Source organism: Chlamydomonas reinhardtii, chromosome 12 (genome assembly GCF_000002595.2).
Source record: "Chlamydomonas reinhardtii strain CC-503 cw92 mt+ chromosome 12, whole genome shotgun sequence".
In the NCBI taxonomy this organism is placed as follows: Eukaryota; Viridiplantae; Chlorophyta; class Chlorophyceae; order Chlamydomonadales; family Chlamydomonadaceae; genus Chlamydomonas; species Chlamydomonas reinhardtii.
Window position 1 is genome coordinate 4,257,980 of NC_057015.1, and position 27,999 is coordinate 4,285,978.

The 27,999-nt window shown below is 64.5% G+C and overlaps 6 protein-coding genes across 6 annotated transcripts; 2 read left to right on the top strand and 4 right to left on the bottom strand.

Moving 5' to 3' along the window:
• Positions 1-31: 31 nt before the first annotated feature.
• On the top strand, positions 32-2,008 carry CHLRE_12g519300v5 (uncharacterized protein). The gene is made up of 3 exons (XM_001697017.2): positions 32-392; positions 702-881; positions 1,068-2,008. Exons 1-3 carry the CDS (start codon positions 135-137, stop codon positions 1,404-1,406), a joined length of 777 nt encoding a protein of 258 aa, XP_001697069.1. The 5' UTR covers positions 32-134; the 3' UTR covers positions 1,407-2,008.
• Positions 2,009-2,315: 307 nt separating this feature from the next.
• On the bottom strand, positions 2,316-5,751 carry CHLRE_12g519350v5 (uncharacterized protein). Its single transcript, XM_001696888.2, has 9 exons — positions 5,433-5,751; positions 5,187-5,348; positions 5,026-5,099; positions 4,807-4,929; positions 4,331-4,417; positions 3,897-3,977; positions 3,398-3,508; positions 3,124-3,204; positions 2,316-2,914 (listed from the first exon to the last, which is right to left on the bottom strand). Exons 1-9 carry the CDS (start codon positions 5,542-5,544, stop codon positions 2,897-2,899), a joined length of 849 nt encoding a protein of 282 aa, XP_001696940.1. The 5' UTR covers positions 5,545-5,751; the 3' UTR covers positions 2,316-2,896.
• A 1,301-nt stretch (positions 5,752-7,052) lies between these two features.
• Positions 7,053-13,631, bottom strand: CHLRE_12g519401v5 (uncharacterized protein). The gene is made up of 4 exons (XM_043068358.1): positions 13,540-13,631; positions 11,756-13,462; positions 9,700-11,579; positions 7,053-8,279 (listed from the first exon to the last, which is right to left on the bottom strand). Exons 1-4 carry the CDS (start codon positions 13,567-13,569, stop codon positions 8,228-8,230), a joined length of 3,669 nt encoding a protein of 1,222 aa, XP_042918453.1. The 5' UTR covers positions 13,570-13,631; the 3' UTR covers positions 7,053-8,227.
• Positions 13,632-13,685: 54 nt separating this feature from the next.
• On the bottom strand, positions 13,686-16,131 carry CHLRE_12g519450v5 (uncharacterized protein). Its single transcript, XM_043068359.1, has 6 exons — positions 15,951-16,131; positions 15,821-15,876; positions 15,602-15,732; positions 15,337-15,472; positions 14,945-15,079; positions 13,686-14,734 (listed from the first exon to the last, which is right to left on the bottom strand). The coding sequence occupies exons 1-6, from the start codon at positions 16,060-16,062 to the stop codon at positions 14,699-14,701; spliced, it is 606 nt and encodes a 201-aa protein (XP_042918454.1). The 5' UTR covers positions 16,063-16,131; the 3' UTR covers positions 13,686-14,698.
• Positions 16,132-16,179: 48 nt separating this feature from the next.
• Positions 16,180-21,681, bottom strand: CHLRE_12g519500v5 (uncharacterized protein). The gene is made up of 11 exons (XM_001696886.2): positions 20,878-21,681; positions 20,544-20,680; positions 20,365-20,394; positions 19,863-20,070; positions 19,490-19,600; positions 19,060-19,148; positions 18,709-18,827; positions 17,928-18,133; positions 17,671-17,752; positions 17,350-17,500; positions 16,180-17,113 (listed from the first exon to the last, which is right to left on the bottom strand). The coding sequence occupies exons 1-11, from the start codon at positions 20,990-20,992 to the stop codon at positions 17,018-17,020; spliced, it is 1,344 nt and encodes a 447-aa protein (XP_001696938.2). The 5' UTR covers positions 20,993-21,681; the 3' UTR covers positions 16,180-17,017.
• Positions 21,682-21,791: 110 nt separating this feature from the next.
• On the top strand, positions 21,792-27,993 carry CHLRE_12g519550v5 (uncharacterized protein). The gene is made up of 3 exons (XM_043068360.1): positions 21,792-22,149; positions 22,263-26,192; positions 26,382-27,993. The coding sequence occupies exons 1-3, from the start codon at positions 22,039-22,041 to the stop codon at positions 27,051-27,053; spliced, it is 4,713 nt and encodes a 1,570-aa protein (XP_042918455.1). The 5' UTR covers positions 21,792-22,038; the 3' UTR covers positions 27,054-27,993.
• The last annotated feature ends 6 nt before the right edge of the window (positions 27,994-27,999 follow it).

Genomic DNA, 27,999 nt, shown 5'->3' on the forward strand with positions numbered 1-27,999 from the left:
CGATCCAAACCTCCACTAAGTTGTCATACACTTGTTCACATACAGCTCCATACATACGCTCGGCACTAAACACAGGTCCTCGGACAACCGACCGACAACGATTGCAAATCAATCAGTTCTCCTCCCCCGCAAAAATGATGCTCGCCCGTGCCAACCCTGTGCGCTCTAGCGCTGCTGTGCGCAGCACGCGCAAGCTGACGATTACCTGCGTGGCTCGCCCGTCGGGTGCGCGCCCAGTCGTGAAGGCTGAGCAGGCGGAGTCGCCCGCTTCCACCGCGCTGATGGTCGCCAGCGCTGCCCTGGCTCCCCTGCTGCTGGGCGCTGATGCCGCCCACGCCGCCGACGGCGCCTACGGCCTCCTGGAGGGCCGCACCGTGGCTCTCATCCACCCGGTATGGGCTGGGCACGGGCGGGGCGGCAGGGCTCGGTGCGGGACTGGAGACGTACGGAATGTATAACGCCAGCGCAGCGTCTTCCAGGTCCCGGGTGGCATCTGGCGGATGCCAGCGAACGGATGCTGCCGCGCCACGCCATGAATCCCACCGCCTTGCACATGCCCTCAGCCTCATTTCCGGGCCGCTACTGGCCCCTTGCGCCCCACATCGCCACATCAGCAACCACGCCCTAGCTTTCGAAGTTCCAACACCCATCCCATTTCCCCGCGCCCCTCCCCGCCCCGTCTCCTGTCCTGCTCCCCCCAGGCCGTGATGGGCTTCCTGTTCTTTGGCACCCTGTACGCCGGCTACCTGGGCTGGCAGTGGAAGCGCACCCGCGAGCTGGGCGATGAGATCCGCGACCTGAAGAAGGCGCTGCCCGCCGCCGGCCCCGACGGCGTGCGCCCGCCCTCGCCCAACGACTCGGTCATCGCCTCCAAGGAGAACGTGAGCGGCCATGCACCATGGGTAGCTTACCACTGGCGTGCATCACACCGGTATTACCTACGTTCCGTGCCTGCAAGCCCTCATACTGGCGTGCAATACTGTTGAGACCGCTCTCTCCTTCCCTGTTCACCACGTGTTAACAGCCTCCCTACTCCGCGTCCCACCTGGCCCTTTGTTCCCCTCCAGGAGCGCAAGGAGCTGCTCAAGGGCGAGTACCGCGACAAGCACTGGTGGTGGGGCTCGCTGCTGCTGGCCTCCGGCACTGGCATTGCTATTGAGGGCTGCGTGAACACCTTCATGCGCACCGGCAAGCTCTTCCCCGGCCCCCACCTGTACGCCGGCGCCGCCATCGTGGGCCTGTGGGCCGCCGCCGCCGCGCTGGTGCCCGCTATGCAGAAGGGCGACCAGAACGCGCGCAACGCGCACATCGCGCTCAACGCCGCCAACGTGGGCCTGTTCCTGTGGCAGGTGCCCACCGGCCTGGAGATCGTGGGCAAGGTCTTCCAGTTCACCTCGTGGCCGTAAAGGCGCGCGGGCACGTGGACGTGGACGTGTGTGTCTACAATAGTTCGGACGGTTGGATGAAGCTGCAAGAGGAGGGCTTTGGAGGTAGCAGTGAGAGCAACGGCGCCCAATTGTTTGCGCGTGAGAGAAGTGAGCTTGTGGTATGGGTGCGACAAGTGCATGTATGATGAGAGGGTTATGAGGTATTACAGGTGTGTAAGCCGCACTTGGGCTACTGCGCGCAACTCACGTGACGCGCAGTTTGAGACTGGAATTTTGCTGTCACTAGGCGTAGGCGGTATCAGGTCGAGCTGAACTATTAGCAGCATTGCCCTCGCTCCCGCCCCCCTGGTATTTCCACAGTGGTGTGAGCTCATGGTTGAATGTGTTTCGGGTATGATGTGCGGGTGCAATATTCCCGCACAGACCGGCTGAGTGGCTCTGGTACAGTGGTGCACACTGATTGACACTAGAGAGTTGAGAGGCACAAATGAGACGTTTGGCACCGCGTGGCCGTGTAGCATGAGTACGCAAGACGCCTCTCGCCCTTCCCGAGCATCCAACGTTTGGGATTTCGTCTCTTGCGCTCAACCGCTTCAGATAACCTTGCAATCTGACTGCAGCCGAACTCACTGCGTGGCTGACCTGCTGGATTATCAGTAGATATACGGCAAGGGGAGTTGATATCGCCCTGATCAGCCCTGTCCCTCCGTGCCCTTGTTGAAAGTCCCTGCCGGCCTGCCGGCAACACACGGCGAATTCAGAGTTGGAATCTCCTGGCCTGGGACTCTGCACTAGCTGCACTGACTTCTAGTAGGAGAAGAAAGTCCCCTTCGCGTGGCTAGTGTCGATGGCGGGGGAATCACTGGGGCAGGGGTTCCGCGTGCCTCGGATTACGTGGTGCGATGGACCCCGCGACTGGTAGAAATAACGACCATCGAATGATAATGCTGTTTTGTTATTGCTTAACTGCAACCGTTCCCTGGCCTCAATTTGCAGCTTTGTGCTTCGTGGACCAAAACCTACCTGGAGACCTCAACACAAAGCACCTCAGAAGAATGGAGACCAAAAGTGCAGTCAAGCTTGCGGCAGCATCATTTGTAGCGGGTGTGGTTGCTGGCTGGATCCTAAATAGAGCGACAAGGAAGGTGAGGACCATCCCTGATGATCATTACAGGGCACGATGTCGTTGCGAGCTTGCAACCCGCCAGCTGCCATGAGTACATAGCATATCACACCCGAACCGTTTGGGACGATACAACTTGTTCGTGCAACTCCGCAATCAGTGCACGCCCTACGTGCGCATACGCCGTCTGAACACCTGACGCCATCTGAGCACTCAACTGACCTGTCCCTGCCCATCTCTTTGCTCATTCCACTTCACAGTATGTGGACAAGCTGCTTTCACGCATGCAACAGAAGGCGAAGAACCTCTAGCATCATTGAGAGCGGGCGCGCCCTACACGCTTGAACCACCCTGTAACACTACCCGTCATCCGCCATAGCTCCGTTTACTGGTTGGGGTTAACCTGCAGACAGCACGACACCAGCACGTCAATGGCGGGCCACACTGTAGTGCAACGACACGTGTCAGCACCAGCACGTACTTGGCCACGCAGCATAGAGACGGCTGCTGCCAGAGGAGACCCGGCCACCAGGACACACTAACTCCAACCCGCCCCGCTGCCGTAAGCACCCTCCCACTCAGCGCAAGCGCCCCGCCCAGCCGCAGACCCACCTGCATCAGCATGTTGCCGGTGTTGGGCAGGTACACCACGTTGCGGCTCTTGGACATGGTCTCAGCCACGTCCTTGGCTGCCTGCGAGGGGCCGACAGCACAGAGCAGGGCAGTTCCGAGCGCTTCAAGCTATAATTTAACTGGCAGGAGTGGGAAAGACGGCTGTGTAGACCATAGGCAGTGACATTTGACCTCATGTGGCCAACTCGGCTCTCCGTAAGGTGCCAGTGCAAGCCCTCTTCTAGATCGCCTGCCGTCTCCAGGCGAACCGCACCTCGATTTTGCGCAGCTCAATGAGGCCGTAGCCGAACTGCTTGGTGGCGTCTGAGATCAGCTTGGCCGCCTCGCTCTCACCCTCCGCCTTGATGATGGCCGCATTGCGCTCCTGCGGGCACACAGCACGGGACACGCGGGAAGAGAGCTGAGCGGGCAAAGGCGAGAATATGCAGCACTAGGAGCACTCGGGACAGTTGCAGCTGCCAACGCAAGACTGAATCCCTCGTAATCAGGCATTCGCTGGCCGCCCTTCTGTGGCTTGGGAAAGCCCCGGATGCATGCTGCAAGAGCATGACCAAGCGAGTCCACACCTGACAGCGGGGCACCGCACGGGTCGCTTTATGAATGCGGATGTTACAGAGGGGACAGTCCCAGCACCCGAAGACGCCGAGCCATCACATGCTATCAGGGCCCAACATGACTCCACCAACCCCGACCCCGCTTTATGCATAGCCTTCAGCCCCGCCTCCTAGAATCTGGACCAGCTGCTGCCGCACCTGCTCCGCCTTCATCACCACAAACTTGGCGCGCTCCGCGTCCTGCTCCGCAACCTGCTTCGCCTCGACGGCGCGGGTGAACTGCAGTGGGGAAGGGAGGGGGCGTACACGAGAGGCAGGAACAAAGTTAGAGAAGATGCCTCACGTGTGCTGCACGCTCCCGCAGCCAGCCATCTCAGCCTCGCCCATCCAGCTTGTGCTTCAACGCCAAAGTTCACGGCACCCGTGCCCACGCCGACATGCTCCAGATGCTGGGCGACCTTTCCACAGCCCACAGCCCCGCCCTGGGCCAGCCCTCGCCCCGTGTCCGCCTGCATTACCGTACTCCAACCCCCGACCCACGCCTGTTACAGCTTTTGCACCGCCCGCCCCCGCCCCTGCCCATACGCCCGCCCCCGCCCGCTGCCGCCCTCCCCCCACGCCCCTGCCCGTACCTCCGTGCCAAAGGACAGGTGCGTGATGGCCACGTCGTCCAGCACGATGCCGAAGTCCGCCGCGCGCGCCATCAACGACTCGCGCACCTGCACACGAAGGAGAAGCCGCGCACAGGATGGCATACGAAGTGCGAGCGTCCCGGAGCGGCAATGGCCGAGTGAGCAACAGCGCGCCATAAGGCATCTAGCTTGCGACCAGGCCAAGTGGTCACCCGGCAGGCCGGCAGATCATGTGGGGATGGTGCCGGTAACGCGGCTTAACGTGCCACAGGCCTGCAACGCCTTCACGTTGCAGGCCCTACAGCCCTGCTCGTAGATGACCTGGCCAGACCATACGCGCCTGCGGTAGCCAAGCTGAACCCGCTGCAGATGATTGCTTTCCGACTGCTGTGCTGTTGGCTGACAGCAGTGCAGCCACTGGCAGCCCCAACCCATGGCCCCGGGCCCACCCTTCTTCCATCCCCAGGTGCACTCACCGACCGAGACACCCTCTCACGCTGCGTGATGAGCTGCTCCGCGTTGTACTGCGCCACCACCGCCTTCACCACCTCATTGCCGATGGACGGCAGCACGCGCTCCTCCCAGTCCATGCCCAGGGTCTGTGAGGGGAGACCGAGGGCGTGCAACACCACGTCACCGCAGGCCCTCCCACAAAAGCGTGCCCCCAGTTGGCTCCAGCCCGATGGGAGCCTCACCTTGAAGATGTGCGGCAGCCGCGGCTCGTCCGGCTTGCTAAGGATTCGCAGCGACATATTCACCATTTGGAGATCTGCGTACATTGATGCGGCGTGCCCAGACCCGATTAGCACTTGACAACTGCAACGATGTATGCAAGTTGTAAACCCAGATCGCTTACCCTTGGTACCAGTCACCGAGCTGATGCTGCGCGGCCGCGTGCGGATGTCCATGATGTTTGGCTGCTGGACCCAGGGGACCCGGAAGTGCGTCCCCTCGCCAACCGGCTCATCCAGAACTCCACGGAAACGGTCGAAAATAATGGCGCGCTCACCGCCATCCACTGCGCGCGAGAAGCGACGGTTCTGGGCTCAGCGATTCTCGCGACCAAGCTCCGAGACCTCGAGGCTTAAATCAAGCTACGTACCATTGTAGAGGGATGTTTGGAGGATGCTCGCGCCCACTCCTAGTCCCACAGCATAGCGGATGACCTTATTGAGCACGTTGATTGCGACTGCTGCTGTCTCCGGATTCGCCATTTTGGCAGAGGACTTGTGAACTGAAGTGTTTACAGGAAGGGTTGGATTGGCTGCACACTGAGCGCCCACGCCCTGGCGCTCGGGATCGTGCATGAGGCGATGCCAGACATAATCCCACGCCCACGCAGGCCCACGCCCACCACGCCCACGCGCCCTTTATGCAAACGCCGCAGCTTGTTCAAGCAGCTGGGCTCGTCCGCGGTTCAAGTCCGTACCAGTTAGCGACACTGCTTCTGGGGAATCTGGGCCCACTGCATCAACTGCGTCCCCCTGGATATAACTGTGTCCTCATGAACGCACATGTGTGTGTGTGAGGGGACAGGGTTTAGGCAGGTTGGCGAGGTTCCGTAGGGTGCAGCTGATGCCCATATCCCAAGCAGACGGCAGACAGTGTGCAGTGGCAGAGCAGAAGTGCATGGCTGGTCGAACGCCGGAGTTACTGTACCGACTGCACAGAGGCAGCAGCAGCAACAGGGGACGGCAATGGAGCTGGTGTGCTGCTGGCGGCGGAGGCCGTGGACGTAGATGCCTGCATTGCATCGGCTTGTCAAACAGCTGTGATTTCGTGGCTTTCCTTCAATGGTGATACTGCGCTTCGCTCTTTGCCCTCCACGGATGCGACATGCCCCATGGTGTAGTAGGGCCATCCGTGGCTCTCGCCTACGTGGCGTCCCCACACGTCCAGGCGCCGAGCCCCATCCGCACGGAGCGGCCAGTCGGCCACCATCCCGTGACGAGACCACCTTGGCCCTAAGCGTTTGTGACCCAGGGGGGGGTACGAACAATAGTTCCAGACCCCACCCCGCAAAACCTCCCGACCCCCCCTGACCGACGACCGACCGTGCCGTACCGTGCCGTACACCCCCTAAATCCCCTCTGTTTTCTTCCAGGATGGTGCCAAACGACTGCTTTCAGCGAGCTCTATTAACATGTAAACACGGAAAGTTCGTCGGGCGCGTCTTGACCACAGCCATGTTGTCGACATGTTGTGAACATCTTGCAGCCGTTCAGTTGCACCCGTGTAAAGCACGCTTACGAGTCTTACCTACGCATGGGACATACACGTGAGTTTTCCTCCGGCGCGCAAACACCGGTCCGCGACTTGTGGCACGTTCTGGTTAGGCGAGACATGTCGCACCCCAACATCCCAACCCGACATGTGTTGACGGGCGGTAGCCCTTCGTCTTCTGGTGGGCTCCTGACGTTTCCCAGCCGTTATAAGCATCCATTACATGCTTTGGGCAACGGTCTGGGCTTGCCCTGCTGTCTTATGAGGCCCAGACGAAAGTTTCCGGCACACCGTGACGAAACCTTGGGGACCCCGGGGACCGACGACCGACCCTGAACTTTGGGGGCCCATATCTCCGCAATTACTACCCTGATCAAAATTCTGAAAGCGGATTCTGAACGCTCTCGTCAAGCTCTTTCGATTTGAAGGGTGGGGTATGTCTGCGGCATCCTTACCCCCCCCCCCTGTGTGACCACTTGGGGGCAGTTCGCGAGGTGTATGGATGCGGATGTTACAGAGGGGACAGTCCCAGCACCCGAAGACGCCGAGCCATCACATGCTATCAGGGCCCAACTTGACTCCACCAACCCCGACTTTGCTGCAAACCCTCCCGCGGGCAAAGTCCGTGTGACTCCGCGCACAGTGAGTCCTAGCCAAGCCTCAACCCGCCAGAGCCCCACCGCTGTGCCTCAACGCCACAAGCCTAGGCACAGGAGTGCCGGGAAACGTCTAGGCCACAGGACACACGCACAGCGCACGCACTAACCAGGGCGCAAGCGTCCAGGTACTAGCACGGTCGCCCACACGTGCATCCTTCCCACACACAGAGCCACCGCACAACCTCTCACGGCGAGGGGGGCGGGGAATCAGCGTCATACGGCAAGCGCAAAACCATGCCGTCACCAACAGCCCGAGATATGAAGGGATGCGCAAACGGCACAGCGTCCCAACCCTTTGGCCTGATACCCAAAGTCACAAACGTCTGGAGACGACCCCAGAAGTCAGCTACGACGGCAAGTCCAATGCTCAGCACCCGGGCCGACGGCAGCTTCGCTCGCGCCGCCAACCCGGCCATAACCACACGCTGCCGACCAAAGTCCAGGGCAGACATAGCAGCGAGACACACCACATCCCACACAGGTGGCGCAAGCCCCGCAGGCGGGCGCACTAACCACAACTCCTCACGAGAGAAGGCACTTAGAGCCTCCTCCGGCAGGAAACCCATAGCCATCCCCATACTTTCCCGAAGTGACAGCGCAACAGTGCAGTCCCAAAACCAGTGACGCCGGTCCCCATCCTGCATGTCAACCCCACACGCCCAACACGGGTCAACAGTAACGCCTCGCGCCCGCTCGCTAGCATGCCGTGGAAACGCCCAGCAAGCGTTGGCGGCCACACGCCACAGTGCTTCCTTATGATGATTCTCCCATTTCAGCGACCACAAGCGGGCCAAGGTGCACACGAAGGCCCCCGCCGCCAGGGCAGCCCCCACCCCCGACACACCCGCATCGCACACATACTGTAAATGCTTAGCCTTCAGGGCGGCTAACTGTGGAGCCATTTGTAGCACGGTCCCCGCCTTCACCGTGTAGGCAGTGAGCAGGATGGGCGGCCCCCCGCACTGCAACCATCCAAGTCCCCGCACCACCCGTTGCACCGACTCCGCCGTAGCACTCACGATGTCGGCCGCCGGGAGCGGCAGCGCGGCGGCAGGCCCCCGAGCCAGCTGGGCCGCACGCGCGGCGGCAGCCCAGCCAGCGGGAAGAAGGGCCACCGCCGCCGCAAACCGGTCGGCCGCCTCTTGAGGCGACGCCGGCCCCGGCAGGGGCGACGGCAGGCGCGCCCGCGTGCTCCAGTGCAGCACCCGCCGCCACACAGCAGTCACATACATATCCGCACACGCTTCACCAGACCGGGAGCCCTCCGCCCAAGGGCGTGTCAATGCCAGCCGCAGTTCGTTCAGGCCGTCATGCGCTGCAACCAGCTGGCCCACACACGCCAGTCCCGGCAGAGCGAACAAATCCGCGAAAGCCAGTTCCCACGTGCGGCCGTCCTCACACAGCGCCGGGTTAGCCCACAACGGCACATGACTCACCCACGCGCCCGGCTCGGGCGGCGCCACAAGAGTCACCGCGGGCAATTCAGTCATGGCTTTCAGCAGGCGCGCAAACGGCTTGCCCGCCGGGGTGAGCGGCTTATTCAGCACACGGTCCGCGGCCCCCCGCACCAACAAACGCAGGGGCGTTGCCGCCGGGTGCACCTGGCGCAGCCACGCCGCCGCGACCCGGGTCCACGGGGGCACGTACGGCAGCAGACCGCACACACCCAACACACACCGTACCGCGAGACCGGCTTGCCGCGCTTTCACATGCGGCACCAGCGGCAACAGGCCCGCCCCCCCCACCGCCGGGGGCAGTTGCATAAGTTCAATGGAGAGGCCAGGCGGGCGTGCATGGGGGTTGGCATCAAACTGGGCCGGCGACAGTCGCCGATCCACCACCGCCGCTACCCTGGCTAGCAGCCGGTCAACAACGTACAGTTGGGGAAGACCCGCAAATTCCAAATGATACAGGACCTTGCCCAAAGCATAAGCCGACGCCGCGGCCGCCCGACCAAACATGGACACGGGCATGCGCGCGATTTTGCTCAGCACCCCCAACACGGCCTCAAACGTAACTGGTGGGGAGAGTGCGCCCCAATCCCCGTAATGCACCCCTAGTGACTTGGCCGCCGGCACCACACGCCAGCCAGGGGGCAGGGGCGGGCCAGCCATGCCGGCCGGCAGGGCGCCAGCACCGCCGACCGTCCCCATCACCATCAGTTCAACTTTAGTCATGTTTAAGCGTTGTCCAGACGCCCGCCGAAACACATCCATGTCCGCCAGGAACCCCGGCACCGCCTGAAACCCCTCTAGAAACGGCGTGCAATCATCCGCATACTGGGACGCCAGCACCGACGCAAGGTTAGCGAGCACACCATGCCCCCGGCTGCGTAGCCATGACAGGAGGGCTTGTGCCACAGCGAGGTAGAGCAACGGAGCCAACGGGCAGCCCTGCCGCACGCCCGCCATCAACGGCACCCATCCTGACACACGTCCATTCACCAACGCCGCCCCACGCGTATCAGTTAACAGACGGGACACCCACGTAAGAAAGCCCGCCCCCACGCCCATGCGCTCCAGACACGCGAGCAGAAAAGAGCGGTCCACCGTATCATACGCCTTGTAAAAGTCTAGGAAGGCCGCCACAGCCGGTGCCTTTTTGGCGGCTTTCAACAGGCCAGGAGTAAGTTGGAGCAAGAGGACGTTATCGGCAATGCGACGGTCCGTCAGAAACGCAGTTTGCTCAGGGTCAATGATACGCCCAAACACCGGTTGCAGTCGCAAGCACAACACCCGGGCAAGGGTGCGGTAATCGGTATCCGTCAGCGTGATGGGGCGATAATTAGAGGGCTCGGTAGGGTCGCCCGACTTAAAGAAGAAAGACCACACGCCATCCAGGAGCCCGTCAGGCACCCCAGCCCCCTCCCCCACCGCCGTAAACACATCCGCTAGGACCGGCGCAAATTCACTGTCATAGTGTTGGTATAACTCCACCGGTAGGCCGTCAGGGCCCGCCGCGCGCCCAGCCGGCGCAGCGGCTAGCGCCGCGCGCACCTCCGCCGCCGAGACCGCAACCCGCCCCAGCTGATCCGCCTCTTCGGCTGTACACCGGCGCCCGTGCTGTTGCAGCGCATCCAGGACTTGCGTGCGGGCGTCTGGAGCGGGCGGCGGCGCGGCACTGACGTCCCTCCAGTACCGCGCCATCACCTGCCCCATGACCGTGGGGTCGGATGTAGTGGTGCCATCGGGCTGTTTCAACTTGGCAATCACGCGCGGCCCACCCGCCGGCCGCAGCATGCGCGTGAGGAGAGGGCAGGGCTTCTCGCCGCCACGCAGCCACGCGTGGCGCGTACGTCGCGCCGCGCCGGCGGCCGCGGCCACGGCGGCCTCCGCCGCCGTGCATCGCGCACGCACGGCCGCCTGCGCCGCCACCTGCACATCACCGCCAGCCTCCACCGCGGCGGCTGCTGCTGCCGCCGCCTCAAGCGCGGCCGCCTCCCGCTGGCTGGCGGCCACACGCCTCGTAACAGCTTCCCGGCTCAGGCGGTTGGCGGACGTGGCGGCAGCCCGTTTAAGGGCCGGCCACCATTCCAGCAGCTCAACAGGATCAGTAGGGCGTGCCGCCAGGGCCGTACCCAGCCAGGCACGGTAGTCACGATCCAAGTCTTTGAAGTCCCGGAAACCGAGGTGGGCCCTGGGCAGGCTCCGAGCGGGTGGCGCGGCTTCAGGCGACGCCGCAAGGGCAACCGTCACCAGCATGTGATCGGAGGGCACCCCGGCGGCGACGCCGCACTCCAGGACCTGCGGTTCGAGGCCGCCGCTGCACAGGATGCGGTCCAGCCGACTCGCCCCGTGGGGGTGGAAGAAGGTACACACGCGGCGAGCCGGGTGGCGCCGCCGTAACACGTCAATGAGGCCAGGGCACGCCGCCGCCAGCGCGGCGGCTGCGGGTCCGTCGCTGCGCGCCCGGCCAGTGACTGTGTCTAGCGCCACATCTGCCACAAAGTTGAAGTCAGCTGCTAGGAGGTGCTCGCCCGAGCCCGACGCCCGCAGGCCCACCCACTCACGAATGAAAGCCTGCTGTGCTGTGGATGCCAGGGGAAAGTAGGCTGACGTCAGCGTGAAGGTGTGGCCACCCCACTGCAACTGCAAACTAACACCGCGGCCCGCCCACGCGCCGTCCGCCACCGACACGGCAGCTGCGCCGCCAGTGAGCACCATGGCGCCTTGCTGCAGAAGGCTCGACCGAATGAGGATTGCCGTGCCGCCAGTAACACGACGGCCCTCCGGCTTCTGGGCCGGCGCCCACCACGCCGTCCACTCGCGTGCATGCAGCCGCTGAGCGGCTGCCGCCAGGTCCGCCGTGACAAGGTCAATGTCCGAGTCAAGAACGTGCGTCTCTTGGAGACACACCACATCCAGGTGCTGCCGTTCCCAGCAGCTCAGCAGGGCGTGCAGGCGCGAGCACCCCAGGTGGGGCACCCGCTTCCGCAGCCCCCGCACGTTATGCGACCCCACCCGCAAGGGCCGGGGCCCCGGAGCGGCCTGCTTCGGCCGCCGCATTACTGCTGCCTGCCCCCGGGCGGGGCGACCGAGCTAACGTCCATGAAGTCGCCAGGACCGCCCCGCCGGCCCTGACACAGCAGCTTCGCGTTGACATTCGGCGCTGCCTCCGCATCCCCCAGCAGCCCCTGCCCGACGCCGCCCGCCAGGCCCTCATCACCCACACCACCGTCGCTGCTCCACCCCGCGGGCAGGACCGCCGGGCCCACGATGCCACCCAAGCCCGCCGTTGACACCGGCGCGGCCGGCGGCGAGGCCGGCTCCACGCCCGCCGCAGCGGTGGCCTCTACGGCGGTCATCGTGCCACTCACGCCCGCTGCCGCGGCCGCCGCCGCGGCCGCCCCGGCCTCGGCCGCCGCCGGGGTGCCCGTTGCCCCGGCCGCTGCTGCCGCCGCCGCCGCCGCGGCTGTTGCGGCGGCTTGCACCGCCGCCGCCGCCGCCAGGGCCTGTTTGGCCGCCTTGCTCTCCCGGATGGCCAGCGCCAGCGCCGCCTCGCCCGCCGCGGCCGCCGCCTGCGCCTGCTCCCGGCTCCGCTTGGGGGCCGCACGCCGGGCCGCAGCGGCCGCAGCGTCCAGCGCCGTCGGCGTCAGGTCCGGCATCACCTCGTCGTCGTCAGGCTTGTCCTCCATCGCGTCTTGGTCTACCAGCATGCGGAAGGGGTTGGGGTCAACCACCACCGCCGGCACCACGGCCGCGTTCGCGATCACCGCGGCGAAGACCGCCTGCACCAGCGACCGGACCACCACCGCGTCCGCCTCTGCAGCCGCGGACACCACGCGGCCGTGGACCTTCTGCTGCCACGGGCGGGCGCCGCGACCGCGGCCGCTGCCGTTGCCGTTGCCGCTGCCGTCGAGCCCAGGGTCCGCCGCGGCACCACGGCCGCCACCGTCGCCCACGCCCACGCCCACAGCCTCTGCGGCAGCAGCCGCCGCCGCCTTCAGCACCTCCACAGCGGCGGCGTCCGCGCCCGCGGCAACCGCCGCGGCGACCGCCGCAGCCGCGGCCTCCGCCGCCGCGGTCGCCATCACGGACGCAGCCGCAGCCGCAGCCGCAGTCGCGGCCGCCGTGGCCGCCGCATCCGGAGCCGCCGCGGCCGCCGCTCGGGCGGCAGCCGGGGCAGGCGGCGGGTGGCGTACCCGGCGCACCTGGGCCCCCCGGGCCGCCTGCGCGAGGTACCGACCGATGTCCTCCCGCTGGAAGATCACCTGGCGCCCCCACCTGCCCAGTCCCACCGCGAAAGCGTCGTCGGCCGATGGCAGGCGCGCGGTGTCGCCCACCTTCACCAGCACTTGCCCACTCTGCAGCACGGGCTGCGAGAACTGGTACGAGAACACGTCCCGCGTAATCTCCTCTACTGGGGTACTCAAGAGGTGCTGCACGAGGTCCCGCTGCAGCCCCTCGGGCAGTCCGTGGGGCAGGCCGCTCACGCGCAGCCACCGCTTGCCCTTGGGGGGCCCCGCCTCCGAGTACTGCGCCTCAGCCTCCCAGCGAAGGCTGGGGACATCACCGGCGGCGGGAGCCACCACGCCGCCGCCCTCGTCCAGCAGCTCCGACAGCTTAGACTCCAGCTCGCACGGGAAGGTGGCATCGAACTGGATGCACACCACCGCCGCTGCGGCGCCGCCCCCGCCACCGCGGCTAGTCACCGGGATGCCGAGGCGTTGCGCCGGCCCATCCACGCCGGCCGCCGCCGCCGCCAGCAGCAACGGCTCCCACAGCAGACTAATGAGGCCATTCACCACCGCCTGCCGATTCTCTAGGAAGAAGGCGAGCGACTTGTCGCCCGAGTAAATTGCCCGAAATTTCGTCACGACCCAGTCACCGGCGTGCGCCTCGATGTGCTGTAACACATGTCGAGGCGTAGGTACTCGCAAGGCCTCAACCAACGGACCTTTGCGACGTTTCACGTTCGGAGCCAAAGCCTGAACCAAAGTCTGAACCAAAGTCTGAACCAAAGTCTGAACCAAAGTCTGAACCAAAGTCTGATTGCCGAACACGAGTATGCGAGGTGTATGGGTCTATGGGGGCTTTAGTGCTTTACCCCACTTGATGAATGACGACACACGACCACACACCATGTACCGTCCAGGTGATACGGTATACACCACAGCATCATGACACTCCCGTGGCATTTCCCTGGAGCTAGCGTGCTCTGCAGCCGGCCTTGCCGCTTCCAGAAGACCAGAACCATGCTGGGCCATGCTCAACGATTTAAGCACCTGCTCCAAGACAGCAACCAGCCTGTTGCGTGTACCCTTGCCTATTCGACAAATAAACCCTCAAGAGACAACTGGGCAGCGCCCACGCCGGCAGCACGTCTCCCGTCTGAGGCCGCTCGCGTCTACCACATCTCCCGTTCCTTGTTACACCCGTTACTTGAACATTCGTCGCAGCCATTTGTACACATGTCATCACTAACTGCACCCGTCACCGTCCTCCTATCGCCGGGGTCGGTTGATACAGGCACCGCCGGCCATGTGTCCAGCCAGGTCCCCCTGTCAAGCACAAGCACAGCAGGCAACAAGACAAACAGCAATGAATCCCACTATATACCGTGCCATGCTATGCTCGCCAGCAGAAACTGCTAACCAGACACCGGCCGGGCCTCAACCTGGGCACTGGCGCCGCTTCCTGGGCGGCGACGCGATCTGCTCCTCCACGTGGCCTTGCCTGCCCCCTTCGCTACGCACACCCGCCGCCACTGCTTGACCCAGGGCCGCTGCCGCCGCCGCCGCCAGGCCCTGTGCCACCGCCGCCACCCAGGCCCTGCGCCTCCTCCTCCTCAAAACATTCAAACCCCAGTCGCCTTTACTCCCTTCCTCCCCCTCCTCGCCTTCCTATCGTATGTACCGTTCAAACTTTGTTGGTATGCGGCCAGCGCCACACGCTCACGCCTGCCTCCGCAACACTGGTACAATGTGCACGTTCAGCCGCGATGGCGCGGCAGTGGATGCCATGCGGCAGCGTCACGGCTGCCTGTGTCACACCTTGGTGGGGTCATTGAGCCCCTGCTCCACCTGCGGAATGGAGCCGTTCATGTCGGGACATGAGGGGATCTGACGAGGAGTGCAATGCGTCAACCACAAACTTGGGTACAGGCAGCTGCAGTGGAGATGTCTCCTGTAGGCCTTCCCCATGAACAACAGCTAGCCCGACGGCCGAAGCATGCCGCCACATCCTGGCACAGCACGCCCCGAACCCTCCCCCTCGGAGCCAGCTGCTCTCACCATCCATTTGTGGACCTCCTCCAGTAGGGCCGAGAAGCCGTCCACAAAGGCCGCCATCTCGCCCATCACCTCCGGCCCGCTGCCACCCACGTTGGTGAGGAACTCCTCACGGCTGGGCACGAACTTGAACGCCAGCTGCAGGGAGGGCGCAGCAAGGGCGCAGCGCGTGGGAGGTGTAGGAAGAGAGGGCTTGCGTGCCACGGTGCAGCCCAGGAGCATTGCGGGCTCACAACACAAGAGCGGCCCCACCCGCCCCGCGGCCGCCACCAGGATACACCCGCGTCAGCCCTGGAGCCATCCTGGCCCTGCGCACACGCTACGCCTGTCCAGGATACCCACTGTACTCCAGCCGCCGCCAGAACCAAGCCACCAGCCCCGTTGCCGCTACGCACCCAGAAAGCGTTGGACACGAAAAAGCCGTGGAACTGCATCAGCGTGGCCCGGTACGTTTCATCCACCTCCGTGCTCAGCGGTGTGGCCGCATCGTCGTGGATGCGCCGCATTAGCGCGCACACAAACTCCATGGCGCTGCGGCGTCCCCGGGGACAACGGCGTCGGGTAGGGCACAACAGCTCAGCCAGACCACGTGCGGTGGCGGTGGTGGTGAGGCGGAGGACAAACAGGCCGCAGGAGCTGGCAGGGCTGAGTAGCACTCACCGCTTGAGCCATAGGAGGCCCTTTGTGCAGGACGTGCTCTCTGTGTGAGTCTTTTCTACCACTTCGTCCTGGACGATCGTGAAGAGGCGCTTGTAGCGCTCTGGGTCCTTGGCAGCTCGCTGGGCCAGCCGCTGTGTGGAGCGTGCCAGCGGAGCGTGCATACGTCAGTTCCGCGAGTCCCGCCCCAATGCACAACGTCTCCCACGGAAGCGGGCTCACCTCGATATTCCCGCCGATATCCGTCTTGACCAGGGCAAATGCCGTGCCCAGCTTGTCTACACGATCGAATGTGGTTTTGGAATGCTGAGCTCACGGCGCAGAGAAAAAACCAGCAATTCAGTTCACTTACCCACAACTGGCAGCACCTGTCTACAGACTTCTAGGAATGGCAGTGTCTGAATGAATCCGTCGGGGCCCTTGACACTTGCGAACAAGCTAGACGCTTGCGCGAATGCAGACATTTTAGCAGCTGACTTGAATGTTTCGTGGTGTAGTTCAAGATTTAGTGGCAGCGTAAATGCTACGTGTTTAGCATAACCTCGAGCTGGCGGGCTCTTAGGCTCTGAGCGTGTCGTTTCATGTGTTCGAGCTTACAACGAGCTTACCAACTTACAGGTCTTTGCTGTGCATGGGTTTGCTACTCGTGCAACATCCCCCATTGGGGAACTGGCGTGTCCCGTGTCAGCGTGAACCCCTCCAGCACCCAGCCTTCCCGCGCCCCAACAGGCCAGCCGATAATCCCATATGACAGACAGTTTACACACTCACGTCTTAAAATAAGCTCTGACAACTATTTGCGTTGACTCGCGCGCATGCATTGTGTCAAGCGGTGAAGCACATTCCCGCACCCTCACCACGCTCAGCAAAGGGCCAGCCTCGACATCTTTGACATCACGCCCGTTACCAATGAGATATTGCATACAAGGATCAAACACCCCGTGCCGATGCCACAAAGCGATGCTGCCTCTCCCAGGCTCTCGCGTTCACCTGGCTCATCCAGCCATCCAGGTCCCACATAGGTTAGCCTGATCCAACACCTTCCGGTAACCAACTTGTCCGGCGTTCAATAACTGCCTGTATCCTCTTCCTCATACCACCGATAGCCCATGAACTGCAGCCGCTGGGCTGGCCGGCCGCCAGAGATACCCCATCTGTCATTACAGGTGCCCTCCACGGGTGCGGCATGCCCCATGGTGTAATAGGGCCATCCGAGCTCTCGCCAACGTGGCGTCCCCACACGCGAACAATGCACTCTCCTCAAAAGCCGTGGATTATTATGTACCGCTACAAGACTTATCACGACATGGTCATACTCACGCCAGGCGTACGTAGCACAAGCCGGTTGTCACCGACCGAACGGCACTCAACTATGCACCTCATCGACGCACGCTCTTTGGCCCAGCGCTAGTCAGAGGCTTAGCGGTAGAAGTAGGCAACAGCAATAACGCAGTACAGCGCAATCAGCTGCACGCCCAGCAGCCAGTGGCTAGTGGCGTCCGCCGTCACGAAGTTCTGTACGGGCAGAGCAGAACAGCAATGAGGCAATACCAACATCAGGAAAAATGCAACGGCTACGCAGGGGGCCACGGCCAGCTCATCAACAAACCCCTCCCACCTTGACGAGTGCTGCCTCCCACTCGTCACCACTGCCTGACCCACCTCCCGCCACACCCACTTTCCCCTCCCTCTCAGCTCAACCCCTTCCCCCAGCGCTCCCACTGGCATCGCCGCCACCGCCGCCCGCTCACCGCATGGATGACGCACACTGCCAGCACCATGGCGCTGAAGGGCGAGAAGTCCAGGCTGAAGTCGTGGCCGGTGGCCCAGCCCACCACCACCGCGAAGGGGATGGCGAACAGCGCAATCTGGATGGACGAGCCCACAGCAACGCCCATGGAGCTGTGCGGCGAATTGGGTTGGGGCGGGGTGGGTCGGAGGGAGCATATCGGTCGGGTACTCAAGTACGTGAAGTGTCCTACCGCAATGCCGCAAGCCCACCAGCCCGCCAGCTCATCAGCCCGCGAGCCCCAACCAGCCGTCATCCCATCCCAGTTACGGCCAACACTCACAGGTCCATTTTGTTGCGCATTGCCACGATACAAGCAGTGAGGTGCTCGCACGCGTTACCCGCAATGGGCAGCAAAATCAGGCCTGTAGCACCGGGGCGTTGCAGAGGTAAGGACGGGAACTCCCGCTTTGGGGGGGAGGGTGCTTTGCCAGCAACGAATGAACGACAGCCAAACAGCAAACAGGTAATGCAACAGGTCAACAGCTGGACCCCCTAGCCCTCCATCCTGTCAACCTCTCCCGTCCCCCGCCTCCTCACCGATGAAGGTTTCGCTGATGCCGGTGTGAGCCGACACCTCCTCAATGCTGTCAGTTAGGAATTCGGAACACACGGCCACGATGGCGGTGATAACGGTCAGTGCGCCAATGGAGGTGCCCACAGTCATCATGGGCACGGCGTCGTCGTCATCGCCCTTGAACAGCTCGCTGTGCGTCTTCAGCTGGAACGTCAGGTAGCAGGCGTAGCTGCGCGGCCGGGCGGCAGTAGGGAAAGATGAGGAAGGGAGAGGAGGGCAGCAGGAAGCATAGGACACGCGGCCGAGCAGGGGGAGACGAGGGAAGAGCGGCTGGGAGCAATGGGATTGCGCTGAGCGGCGGTAGGGGCTTGCACGGGTGGTGTAGTGGAGGCGCAGTGCAGTGGTAACCCGTCCCGTCCCTATAGCTGTAGTTCTTGTCGCTGCCTCTGCTGTAATGCGGCGTCTGCCGCCAACTCCAGCCCTCTGTGTGGCAGCGCAGAGCTGACTGTGCCATGTCGCGCGCACCAGCTGGCCCCACCTGCCGCTGGAGCGTTACTTCACGCCACGCTCCTCCGAACTGGGCTGGCTCGGCTGGGCACACGCGGCCGGGCACCCCCGCGCCTCCATGGCTCCATGCTGACTGCCCTAAATCCAGAACCAGCCTGCCGGGACATTCCCCCACACCCCCAGGCCCCTCCGGTCCCAACCCTCCAGTGCAGAGCCCAGCGGACGGCTTCTGTATACGCATGCTTTTAAATTCTCATCGACACAACACAGCATGTGCATCACAGTAACCAGACCCACCAGATTAGCATAATGACGGCGGTGCCGCGCGACACGTCCAGGATCCAGTCGGCGCGCAGAGCGGGGTCGGTCACCAGCAGCATGGAGGCGGCCGAGGGGATGGAGATGCCAATGCAGGCCTGCAAGGCGGACGCAAACAACCAATGCCGTCAAGAGTTGTAAGATTGAGGTGAGGGCCGTATACAGCAGGGGCATGCCACCAGACGTGAGCAGGGGCAAAGGCACCGTGGCGCCGAACAACACCCTGTGTACTGGAAAGTCCTGGGTGACAGAGACCCGGCAAGACTACTGCGGCGCGTGCCCCTCGAGCGCACACACGCCCCTCAGCGACCTGGCAGCCGGGCGCCTCACCAGCATGAGCAGGGACGAGCAGGCGCGGTTGCTCATGGCATTGAAGGTCTGCACGCTGTGGTACATGCCACCCAGCAGGAAGGAGCAGCCTGGGGAGGCAGACAGGCAGGTGGCAGGCCGCGGGGTGACAGGCGGCGAGATGACGAGGAGACGCGGCCAGGTGGGTACGTGCGCAGGTGAACATGAAAGACACTGGGCCCAGCTGAGGGCGCCGCCCTGGACCTGCCGGGCTTTGGCTAGCTACTGCTATCAGCACACATCCGGGCTGAGTCCAATCTGCTGCATTCCGTGACCCCAGTCTACCTGTGTCGTGCGGCTTTCTGGCACCCCCTTCCCTTCCAAGTTAGCATCCTTTCCCTGATCTTGCGGCGCCATATCCCACGAACCTTTACTCCCGCGAAAATTCCAGTAGCGGCTGCCGGGCACTCACCCATAACCAGCAGCAGGTTGGACAGGATGGAGCCCAGCAGCGAGGCCGCCACCACCGTGAACAGGTTCTTGAACAGCGCGAACAAGGACACCATGACCTCCACAACGTTGCCTGTGAGGGCGTGAGGCGACGTGAGTGTGGGGGGCGTGTCAGTGGTACAGAGCCATGACGGGACCGTGGCCCTTGCGCGTGGCGGTTTCCGGCTGAGCTGTGGCGACGGCAAGGCAACACGAGTCAGGCGAGCGGTGGTGCTGTGCGCCCTCTGCCAGATCCCCTGCATACATCGCGCCTCCCATACCTCACAGATACCAGCTACCTGCAACAAGACGCCGGCTTCCTGCTCCTGACTCTCACGCTCCCGACTGGCACTCACCAAAGGTGGCGTTGATGAGGCCGCCCACCACGTCGCCGAAGCGCACCGCCAGGTCCTCAGTGATGTCGCCCAGGATAAGTGCCAGCGGGATGAGCGCCAGGAAGTTGAGGGAGAAGGTGGCCACCGCGCCCCACTTGAAGTAGGCGCTGGCCCAGCCCAGTGGCGCACACAGCAGCATCAGGTTGATGTAGCTGCTGAAGACAATCTCCTGCGGAGGGTTTGCACACAAAGCAAAAGCCGGGTGGCGGCGGTTGGAGATGGCTTGGCAAGGCATGGGTGTTGGTTGTGGGAGGGAGAGGCACGACAACGGCGGCCAGTAGGCCAGGGAAAGGGTGAAGGTGGCGTACAGGAGGGAGCTTGCAGCCGGGGTCAACCATGGTTTGACAGGCATTGCGGCAGGGAGAGCCGCCGCAGGGACATACACACGCAAGCATGCATGCACCGCCCACACTGCTGTTACTTGGAAATACTAGAGGCGAGGGAGCTCCAGGCCGGCTCGCACCTTCAGGGCCATGTAGTCACGCACAAACCACTGTGGTGTCGCAGACGAGGGATGGGGTGGGGGTGGGGGTTAGCCAGTATTCAAGGCGCCCAGTGGCGGTGGGGCGTGCAAGAACAGCAGGAAACCAATGCGCTGTAGGCTGCCAGAGGAGTGCAACAAGGCAGGCAGAGTTGGCGTACCTTGGGGGCCACGGAGAGGATGGAGCCGCGCGACAGGGTGCGGTCGCCAGTGATGGAGTTGCGACCGGACGTGGTGCGTGCACCCGCGCCAGCCGACTGGCGGGCAAAGCCATTACCCTCGACACCTCCATTCGCAGCTGCAAGCACGAGTCAACCGGCAAAGTCTTAAACCGGCCAGCCGACTTTGGTATGTTACATGCAGCTCGAGTGAATCTCCTGACGGGGCGACGCCAGTAGTGCCCAAATTACATGATAGAGCACCCGTGATTGCCAAGGTTGACACGGCCAAAGACCGAAAACAGTGTGTTGCGGTGTTGCGGAAAAAGGAGCGCACCTCCGAGTAGCGCCTCGTCGTAAGCCTGTTCGTCATTCTCATCAATTGCAGCCTCGAGCCTTGACCTCGCGTCTGCCTTGACAACGCTTATCGCGTTCTTGCGTTGAGCAGACATTTCGGTCGCTCTCGGTTTACTCTCTCGTCCCTGCTGTGCCTTGAGCTTTAAGTTACCAGCCGAAGCCGGTCAGCTATGCTACTGTAGTATCAGCCGAATTACGGCCGCACAAAACGTCGCTGAAAAAGATGGTCGATCACATCCCGACGGAATATTATTCACCCGCGACATGTGACATCGGCGTTTTGTCAGAATTTTCACGCCTCCTTTAAGCTCGACAGCGTGCTTTGCGGAGTCACACAGTCGCCATGTGCCGGCGCTGGTGTGGAGCTGCCCCCCCGCCCACCAGACGTGCGCCAACCTTTCCCGATGCTTTCGGGCAGCTTAGGGAGATGAAAACAACGCTGCAAATGTCACTTGCGTACTTAGATACACGCGGGGGGTGAGAGGTGTTCGTCAGAGTTATGAAGACCATCGGCATCGCTGGCCAGTTTTCAGCCAGCAACGACTGACTGCTCATGAAACGATGAAGGGACGCGCAGATGGAATCTTTCGCTAAAAAGGCTAACTGCGGCACACGGGAGTCAGTACTTGGACAGTACTTGGATGCCTAGAAACCGGTAACTGGGAAGAATGTGGTTAGGGGTTTGAGCCCATGAAATGCCACCAGGATCAAGTCAAGTACATGACAATTATTTGGGTTAGGTGGGAGCAAGGGGCATCTAAGGTTCAGAGGAAGGGCGCAGGGGGTTAATGGAGGGCGCATCAGGGTATGTTCAGGCAGGGTATGCCACGGCGGCGTGCGGCCGTGCAATTCGTCAATTCATAGCAGCGTACAAACTGGCCATATGATCGACACAATCTATGCAACGACACTGTATTAATGATCATTGTATCTAGCCGTCCCACTCTGCGAGACTCAATTCTCTTGGGCCGCTAGTCGTTTTGAAGCTCGCGTGAATCACCGATCTTGTTCAATTCGATAGCAAACATGGCAACGAGGTGACGAGGTGCTAAGGTAGTGCGGTCTGAGGCGGCGACTTGACAACTTCGTCTCGGGCCGCAATCGGCTTACAGCCCTTCCTTCAGTACAGGCCAATTAAAAAATGTCAGCTGCCCGTCTTATCTCGCGGCAAGGCTGGCAGATGGGGCCTTGCGCTGCAGAGCGGCCGCGGTGGGAAGCCCAGCCGTCGGCGCCGCTAGCCGCGGTGAGCCAGGTGAGTTACGCGACGGCAGGGCGTATGCCCATGGCGACCCTCTAACCCTCTGCCTGAATGGGTTTGAGGAAAAGGGAACTCTACCAACCTGGCAATCTGCAATACCTGCGCAGGCACGCTCTCGCGCCGCTGCTTTACTCGTGGCCCGCGCGGAGGCTGCCAGCAGCGCAGGCACCGCGCCGGTGCGACAGCCGCCGCTGCCCGCGCAGGGAGCGGCGCAGGCCTCGGCTGGCGCCGCCGCATCTCTAGCCACAGCGTCGGAACTGCTCGGCGCCATCCAGCGCTGCGCTTCGGTGGCTGAGCTGCGCGGGGCGCTGCAGCGGGGCCAGGCGGCGGGCTGCCTAACCAACGCGCATTGCATCGCCATGCTAGCACGGCTCGTTGCCCTGACACAGGCCCAGACTCAGACGCCCGCTGCCGATAGCGGCTCGGCAACCGCCGGCGCTTCACCGGCGGCTGCACCGCAGCGGCGCGTGCCGAAGGAGGCACGGCAGCTGGGTCAAGAACTGTGGCGGCGGCTGCAGCCGCACCGGGCTGCGCTGTCGCCGGCGCTACAGGCGGCCCTTGACCAGGCGCAGGCGGCGCTGCAACTGGGAGAGCAGAGCCAGCGACCGCAGGCACGGCCAAAGAATATGGCGCAAGGAGCAGGGCAAGTGACTGGGCCGCTGCAAGCACAGGCACCGCGGCAACAGCAGCAGCGGCAGGCGCAGGGGCAGGGCCAGGGGCAGAGCCAAGTGCAGGAGCTAGGGCAGGGGCATGTGATAAAGCATAAGACGCAGGCTCAAACGGCGCAGCCTGCGGGGAAGACGCACCCTGGACGTCGCGCAGCAAATGGAGCGGGTTCACGAAGCAGCCCGCCCCAGGCGGCTGCCGCGCCGGCAGCAGCGGCTGCGCACCCCAGCGGTGGCGCCCAGGTCCGGAGCGAGCAGGCTCAGTATGAACAACAACAAGAGCTAAAGACGCAGGCAGGACCAGGACCAGCTGCGCCGCCGTCTACGCAAACCGCTGACGTGCCAGGTGCAACAGCTGCAGTTGCAGCAGGTGCAGCCGCGACCATGGCCTCCGCAAGCCCATTGCAGGATGACGCGTCCCCGCTGACAACGGCGCTGCAGCTAGGCTGGCAGGTGCTGCAACAGCGGCAGCAAGAAGGGCCGCGGCCAGCCTCCAGCTCCGGGGATGGGGGCGTCGCCGTCAGCAGCGTTGACCTGAATGCTCTGGAGGAGACGCTGCAGACGCAGCCGGCAGCGTCCATGGCGCTGAGTGATATTGCCGAGGTGCTACAGCTGCTGGGCGCGCTGCGGCTGATGCCGCGACACGAGTGGCTGTGCGGCGCGCGCGACACGCTGCGCGCCGCCGTGATGGAGGCGGAGGCGCAGGTCGCGGAGGCGCGAACGGAGGGCGGGCAGCCGGGTGCCGGCGTGCGGGCTGTGGCCGAGGGGGCTGAGGTGATGCTGCGGCAGGCCGACCTCAGTGCGCTGTTGGAGGCGGTGGAGGAGTTGATGGCGCTGTGCTGGGAGGCCGACGCCGGCAGCAGGCACACGCCGCCACAGCCGGCCAGCGGAACCGGAAGCGGTCAGGAGCAGGGCCAGGGCCAGGGCCACGGGCAGGGGCAGGAGCAGGGGGTGGGGCCGCCGGTCCCACAGGAGTCCGTAGCGGCTGTGGGGGCAGAAGGGCCGCAAGGTGGCGCTTTGGCATGCGAGCAGGCAGTGCACGGCCCTGCGGGCGCGGCGGTGGCATCTGAGGCCAGCCCCCCTGCCTCACCGGAGCCGGAGACCGCGGCCAGCACCAGCGCGACTGCAAAGGCAGGTGCCAGCAGCGAACCAGCCGGTGGAATTCTCGGGGCTGCGGCGCACGAGTCGGCGGCCGCACAGCCGCAGCACCAAGAGGAGCCTCTGTGGGAGGAGCCAGCGCCGGAGGAGCCAGTGGCGGCGTTGCGGCGGCTGCAGGCGCTGATGCAGGCGGCACGGCGGGCCGCCGGTGGCGCTGCCGGGCCGGTGCTGACAGGCTGCCTCGCGGATGACGGTGATGACGCGGCGGCAGCACTGAATGACCTGCAGCAGTTGCTGGAGCGGGAGGCTGCGGCGGCGCTGCTGCTGCCTGCGCAGCCACAGCCGCAGCTGCAAGTGCGGGAGCAGGAGGTGGCTGCGACGGCGCACAAGGCCGTGCGGGCGCCGGCGCTGACGCCGCTGCGCCTGGCGTGCATGCTGGACGCGGCCAGGGCGCTGCAGCCGCAGCTGTCGGCGGCACTGCTTGCGCCTGCGGCTCGGCTGATGGTCAGCTTAGTCCGGGGTAGTGCCGAAGATGAGCCCGGGGCGGCGGGTACGGGCCCTGCGCAAGAGCATGTTGCAGCGCTGCTATCCGCGTGTGTCGCGGCGCGCTACGTGCCGCCAGTACACCTGCTGGACAAGCTCGCGGCTCTGGCCTTCGCCGCTCAACAGCCGTCGCCACAGCAGCGGCGGACAGGCGCGTACGTGCGCGCGCTGCACGAGTGCGGGGCGGGCCTCAGCCGGCTGGGCCACCGCCTTAACGCGCAGCGCTTCAGCGCCTGGGCCGACGCCGCGGCGGCGGCGCCGCGCCAGCTGAGCGTCCGGCAGTTGCTACAGCTCATGTCGGCATGCCTGGAGCGCCGCGCACTCCTCCGCACCGATGCGGCCGCTGCCGGGGCTGCCGCCGGAGGCGGCACCGGCGCGTTGGCTGCGGTAGTGGAGGTGCCGTCGCGGCTGGCGCAGCTGTCGGCGGCCGAGGCGGCGACGACGGTGGCCGCGTTCGCGGAGCAGCAGGGCGTGCGGCTCAGTGCTGACGGCGCCGCGGCGCTGCTGTGTCACCTCACACCGCGCCTGACGCAGCTACAGCCGGGTCAGCTGGCGGTGCTGCTGCCGGCACTGAGCGCCGCCGGCGCGCTCGGCGCCGCGGCCCCGGACGCCGCCGCCGCGGATGCGTTCCTAGCGGCGCACTCGTCGGCGCTGCTGCCGTCCGCGGAGCTGCTACAGCCTGCGGAGGAGCTGCTGCCGCTGCTGCGCGCCTACGCCGGACTGCAGTACCGCCCGCCGCCGCTGCTGCTGCTGGGGCTGGCGCTGGGGCTGGAGGGCGCGCTGGCATCGTCGCCGCTGCCGGCGGTCTTGGCATCGCTGCACCTGCTGCTGTGCCGGCTGCGCATGTTGCCCAACGAGGGCCTCGCCACGGCTGTTCGCGACGACCTGCTGCCGCGACTCATGGTCGCCGCCACCGCGGCACCATCTCCGGTCGCGCCACAGCAGGGCGCCGCCGCGGGTGCGGCATCCGCCACCTCCGCGGCGCCTTCATCAGGCACTGCGTCGTCCGCGTCAGCCACGGCGTCGCCGGCCGGCCTGACGACAGCTCAGAAGCTGAAGGCGCTGGATGTGCTGGTGGCGGCGCGCGTGCGGCCGCATCCCGCCCAGCTGGCGGCGCTGTTGGACGTGGGGATGACGCTGACGGCGACCGGCAGCAGCAGCGGCAGCCGCCTGGCTGGCCTGAGCGGCCGACAGCTGACGCGTCTGCTGTGGCTGTGCGTGGCCTTCCGCGCGCTCCCCTCCTGGCGCTTTGTGGGCGAGTGGCTTCAGGCGGCGGCGGTGGTGCTGCGACAGGCCGCGGACGCCACGCCCGCGCCGCCCTCCCACACCACCACCAGTGCCACAACCAGCGACGGCGGTGCTGCTGGCGACCGCAGCGGCAGCGGCAGCGAGAGCACGGGTGGTGTGAGCCCGTGCTGCCTGGTGCGCATGGGTTGGTGCCTGTCGCAGATGGGCCTGCGGCCGGAGCCGGCCTGGCAGGCGGAGTACCATGCCGCGCTGCTGCCGGTGCTGCCGGCCCTGGACCTGGAGGCCTTGAGCCTGGCGGCCACGTCGGTGCTGGCGCTGCGCAGCCGGCCCGGGGCCGAGTGGCTTGAGGGCTGGATGCGAGCGGCTCTGGGGCGCATGGAGGCGCCGGGCGTGGCGGCGGCGGAGCTGGACGGCGCGAGCGCGGCGCGGCTGGTGCACTTCGCGGCGGCAGCGGAGGCGCCCGTCACGCGCGACTGGATGCAGGTAGGAACGGGGGTTCGCCGCCCATGGAAGGATGTGATGGGAATGGTTTGGCGACGTGGGAAAAAGCCAAGTATGGCACGAGTATGGCGGCTTGCGCGTTTGGGCTCTTCTGCCTCTTGCCTGCGCCTGGCCCAGCCCAACCCGCCTAAACACGGCTATACCCCCCTCCCCTCCCCTGTCGCCCGGCAGTCCTTCTTCCTGCACACGCTGCACCTAGTGGAGGCCAGCCCAGCCCCACTCGCACCAGCGAGCAGCACCACTACCGCGCCTGGCACCTCTGCTGGGGCCGCTGGCGCCGCGGCCGGCCGCCGCTCCGCCTTCACCGCCGACCAGTTGGCGCTGACGCTGCGCGGCCTGGCGGCGCTGGGCTACCGCCCGCCGCAGCCGTGGCTGGAGGCGGCGCTGGAGGCGCTCAGGCGCGCCGCCGCAGCAGCCGTTGCTACTGCCGACAGCGTCAGTGGCAACAGCAGTGGCGGCAGCAGCAGCAGCCTGAGCCCGGCCTGCTACCCAGTGGCCCTGGCGGCGCTGGGCCGCCTGGCGCCCGACGTGGCGGCGGAGCTGGGGCCGGGCACTGTGGTGGAGACGCTGGTGCGGGCGGCGCACGAGCAGCGCGAGCGCTTCAGCGAGCTGGAGCTGACGTGGCTGCTGGAGACGCTGGAGCAGTCGTACAGCGGGTACCGGCTGCCGCCGGCGGCCGCCGCCAATCTGGCAGCGGTGCTGCGGCGGCGGCAGGCGGGCGACGCGGGGGAGAGCGGCGGTGCTTCTGGCGACCGGGGCGAGGGCGAGGGCGAGGGGCGGGGCGAGAGCGATGTGGCGGGATCGCTGGCGGATGCTGTCAGCACCGCGTGGCTGGCGTGGTAACGATCACGAGGTAGGCAAGGAAGGGAAGGGCGGCGCTAAGGACAATACGTGGTTGAGGGCAGTGTGGAGGCGTCTTGGGAGGCGTTCACGCAGGAGTGAACGGCAGGTGGTGCGATGAAAGGTGGGAGAAATAGGGGACGAATCAGCCGCGCTAGAAGCTGCAGCCACCAGCACGATGAACGGGCGTCGCATACTCGGGCACACAGCTGCCTGTCTGACAAAAGGGCGATGCGCAACTTCTGGGGTGATGTGGATGTGGAAATACTTTGCCACAAACCAGCATTTGTTCAGAAATGCGCCCTGCGCCGTGGCCCGCCCGGCCAAACCGCCACAGAAGCCTGCACAGTGGCACGAATTTGCGAACTTCCCGTGTTTACATGTTGATAGAGGTCACTGAAAGCAGCTCGTTTGACACCATCCTGGTAGACTAGAGGTGTTAAGGGGGGGTGTACGGCACGGCCGGTCGTCGGTCAGATGGCGGGGCTCCAGGGAGTTTTGCAGGGTGGGGTCTGGAACTCTGGTTCGTAACATCCCTCTGCGTCAAGTGTGGTATGCAAATGAGCCTAGCTTCGTTGATTGGCCCATATGTAGCCGTGTAGCCGCCCTAGGGTGTCGTATGGTGCGTATGTGTGGGCCCCTGGCCCCGTACGACTGGTGATACGTCGGCCGCGCGCTGGATGCTGTGTTGGGGCCACGTATCTTCAAATAGGGGCCACTCGAGTGGTGTGTCGGGGCAGCTTGCAAAGCTGGTGCGGCTGGCGCAGCAGTGGGCAGGTGCAAGGGCAGGTGCCATGCAAGCGGTCGCATCAGGTCACAATCGAGACGGAGCAGAGGCAGCAGGAACAATCCCGTTGCGAGGCTGTCGAAAAGTTTACAGCAATCTACTGCAGAGTATTAATCGCGTAAACGAAGTAACGCGCTCCAACTGTATTTTCGACTTTGTGCA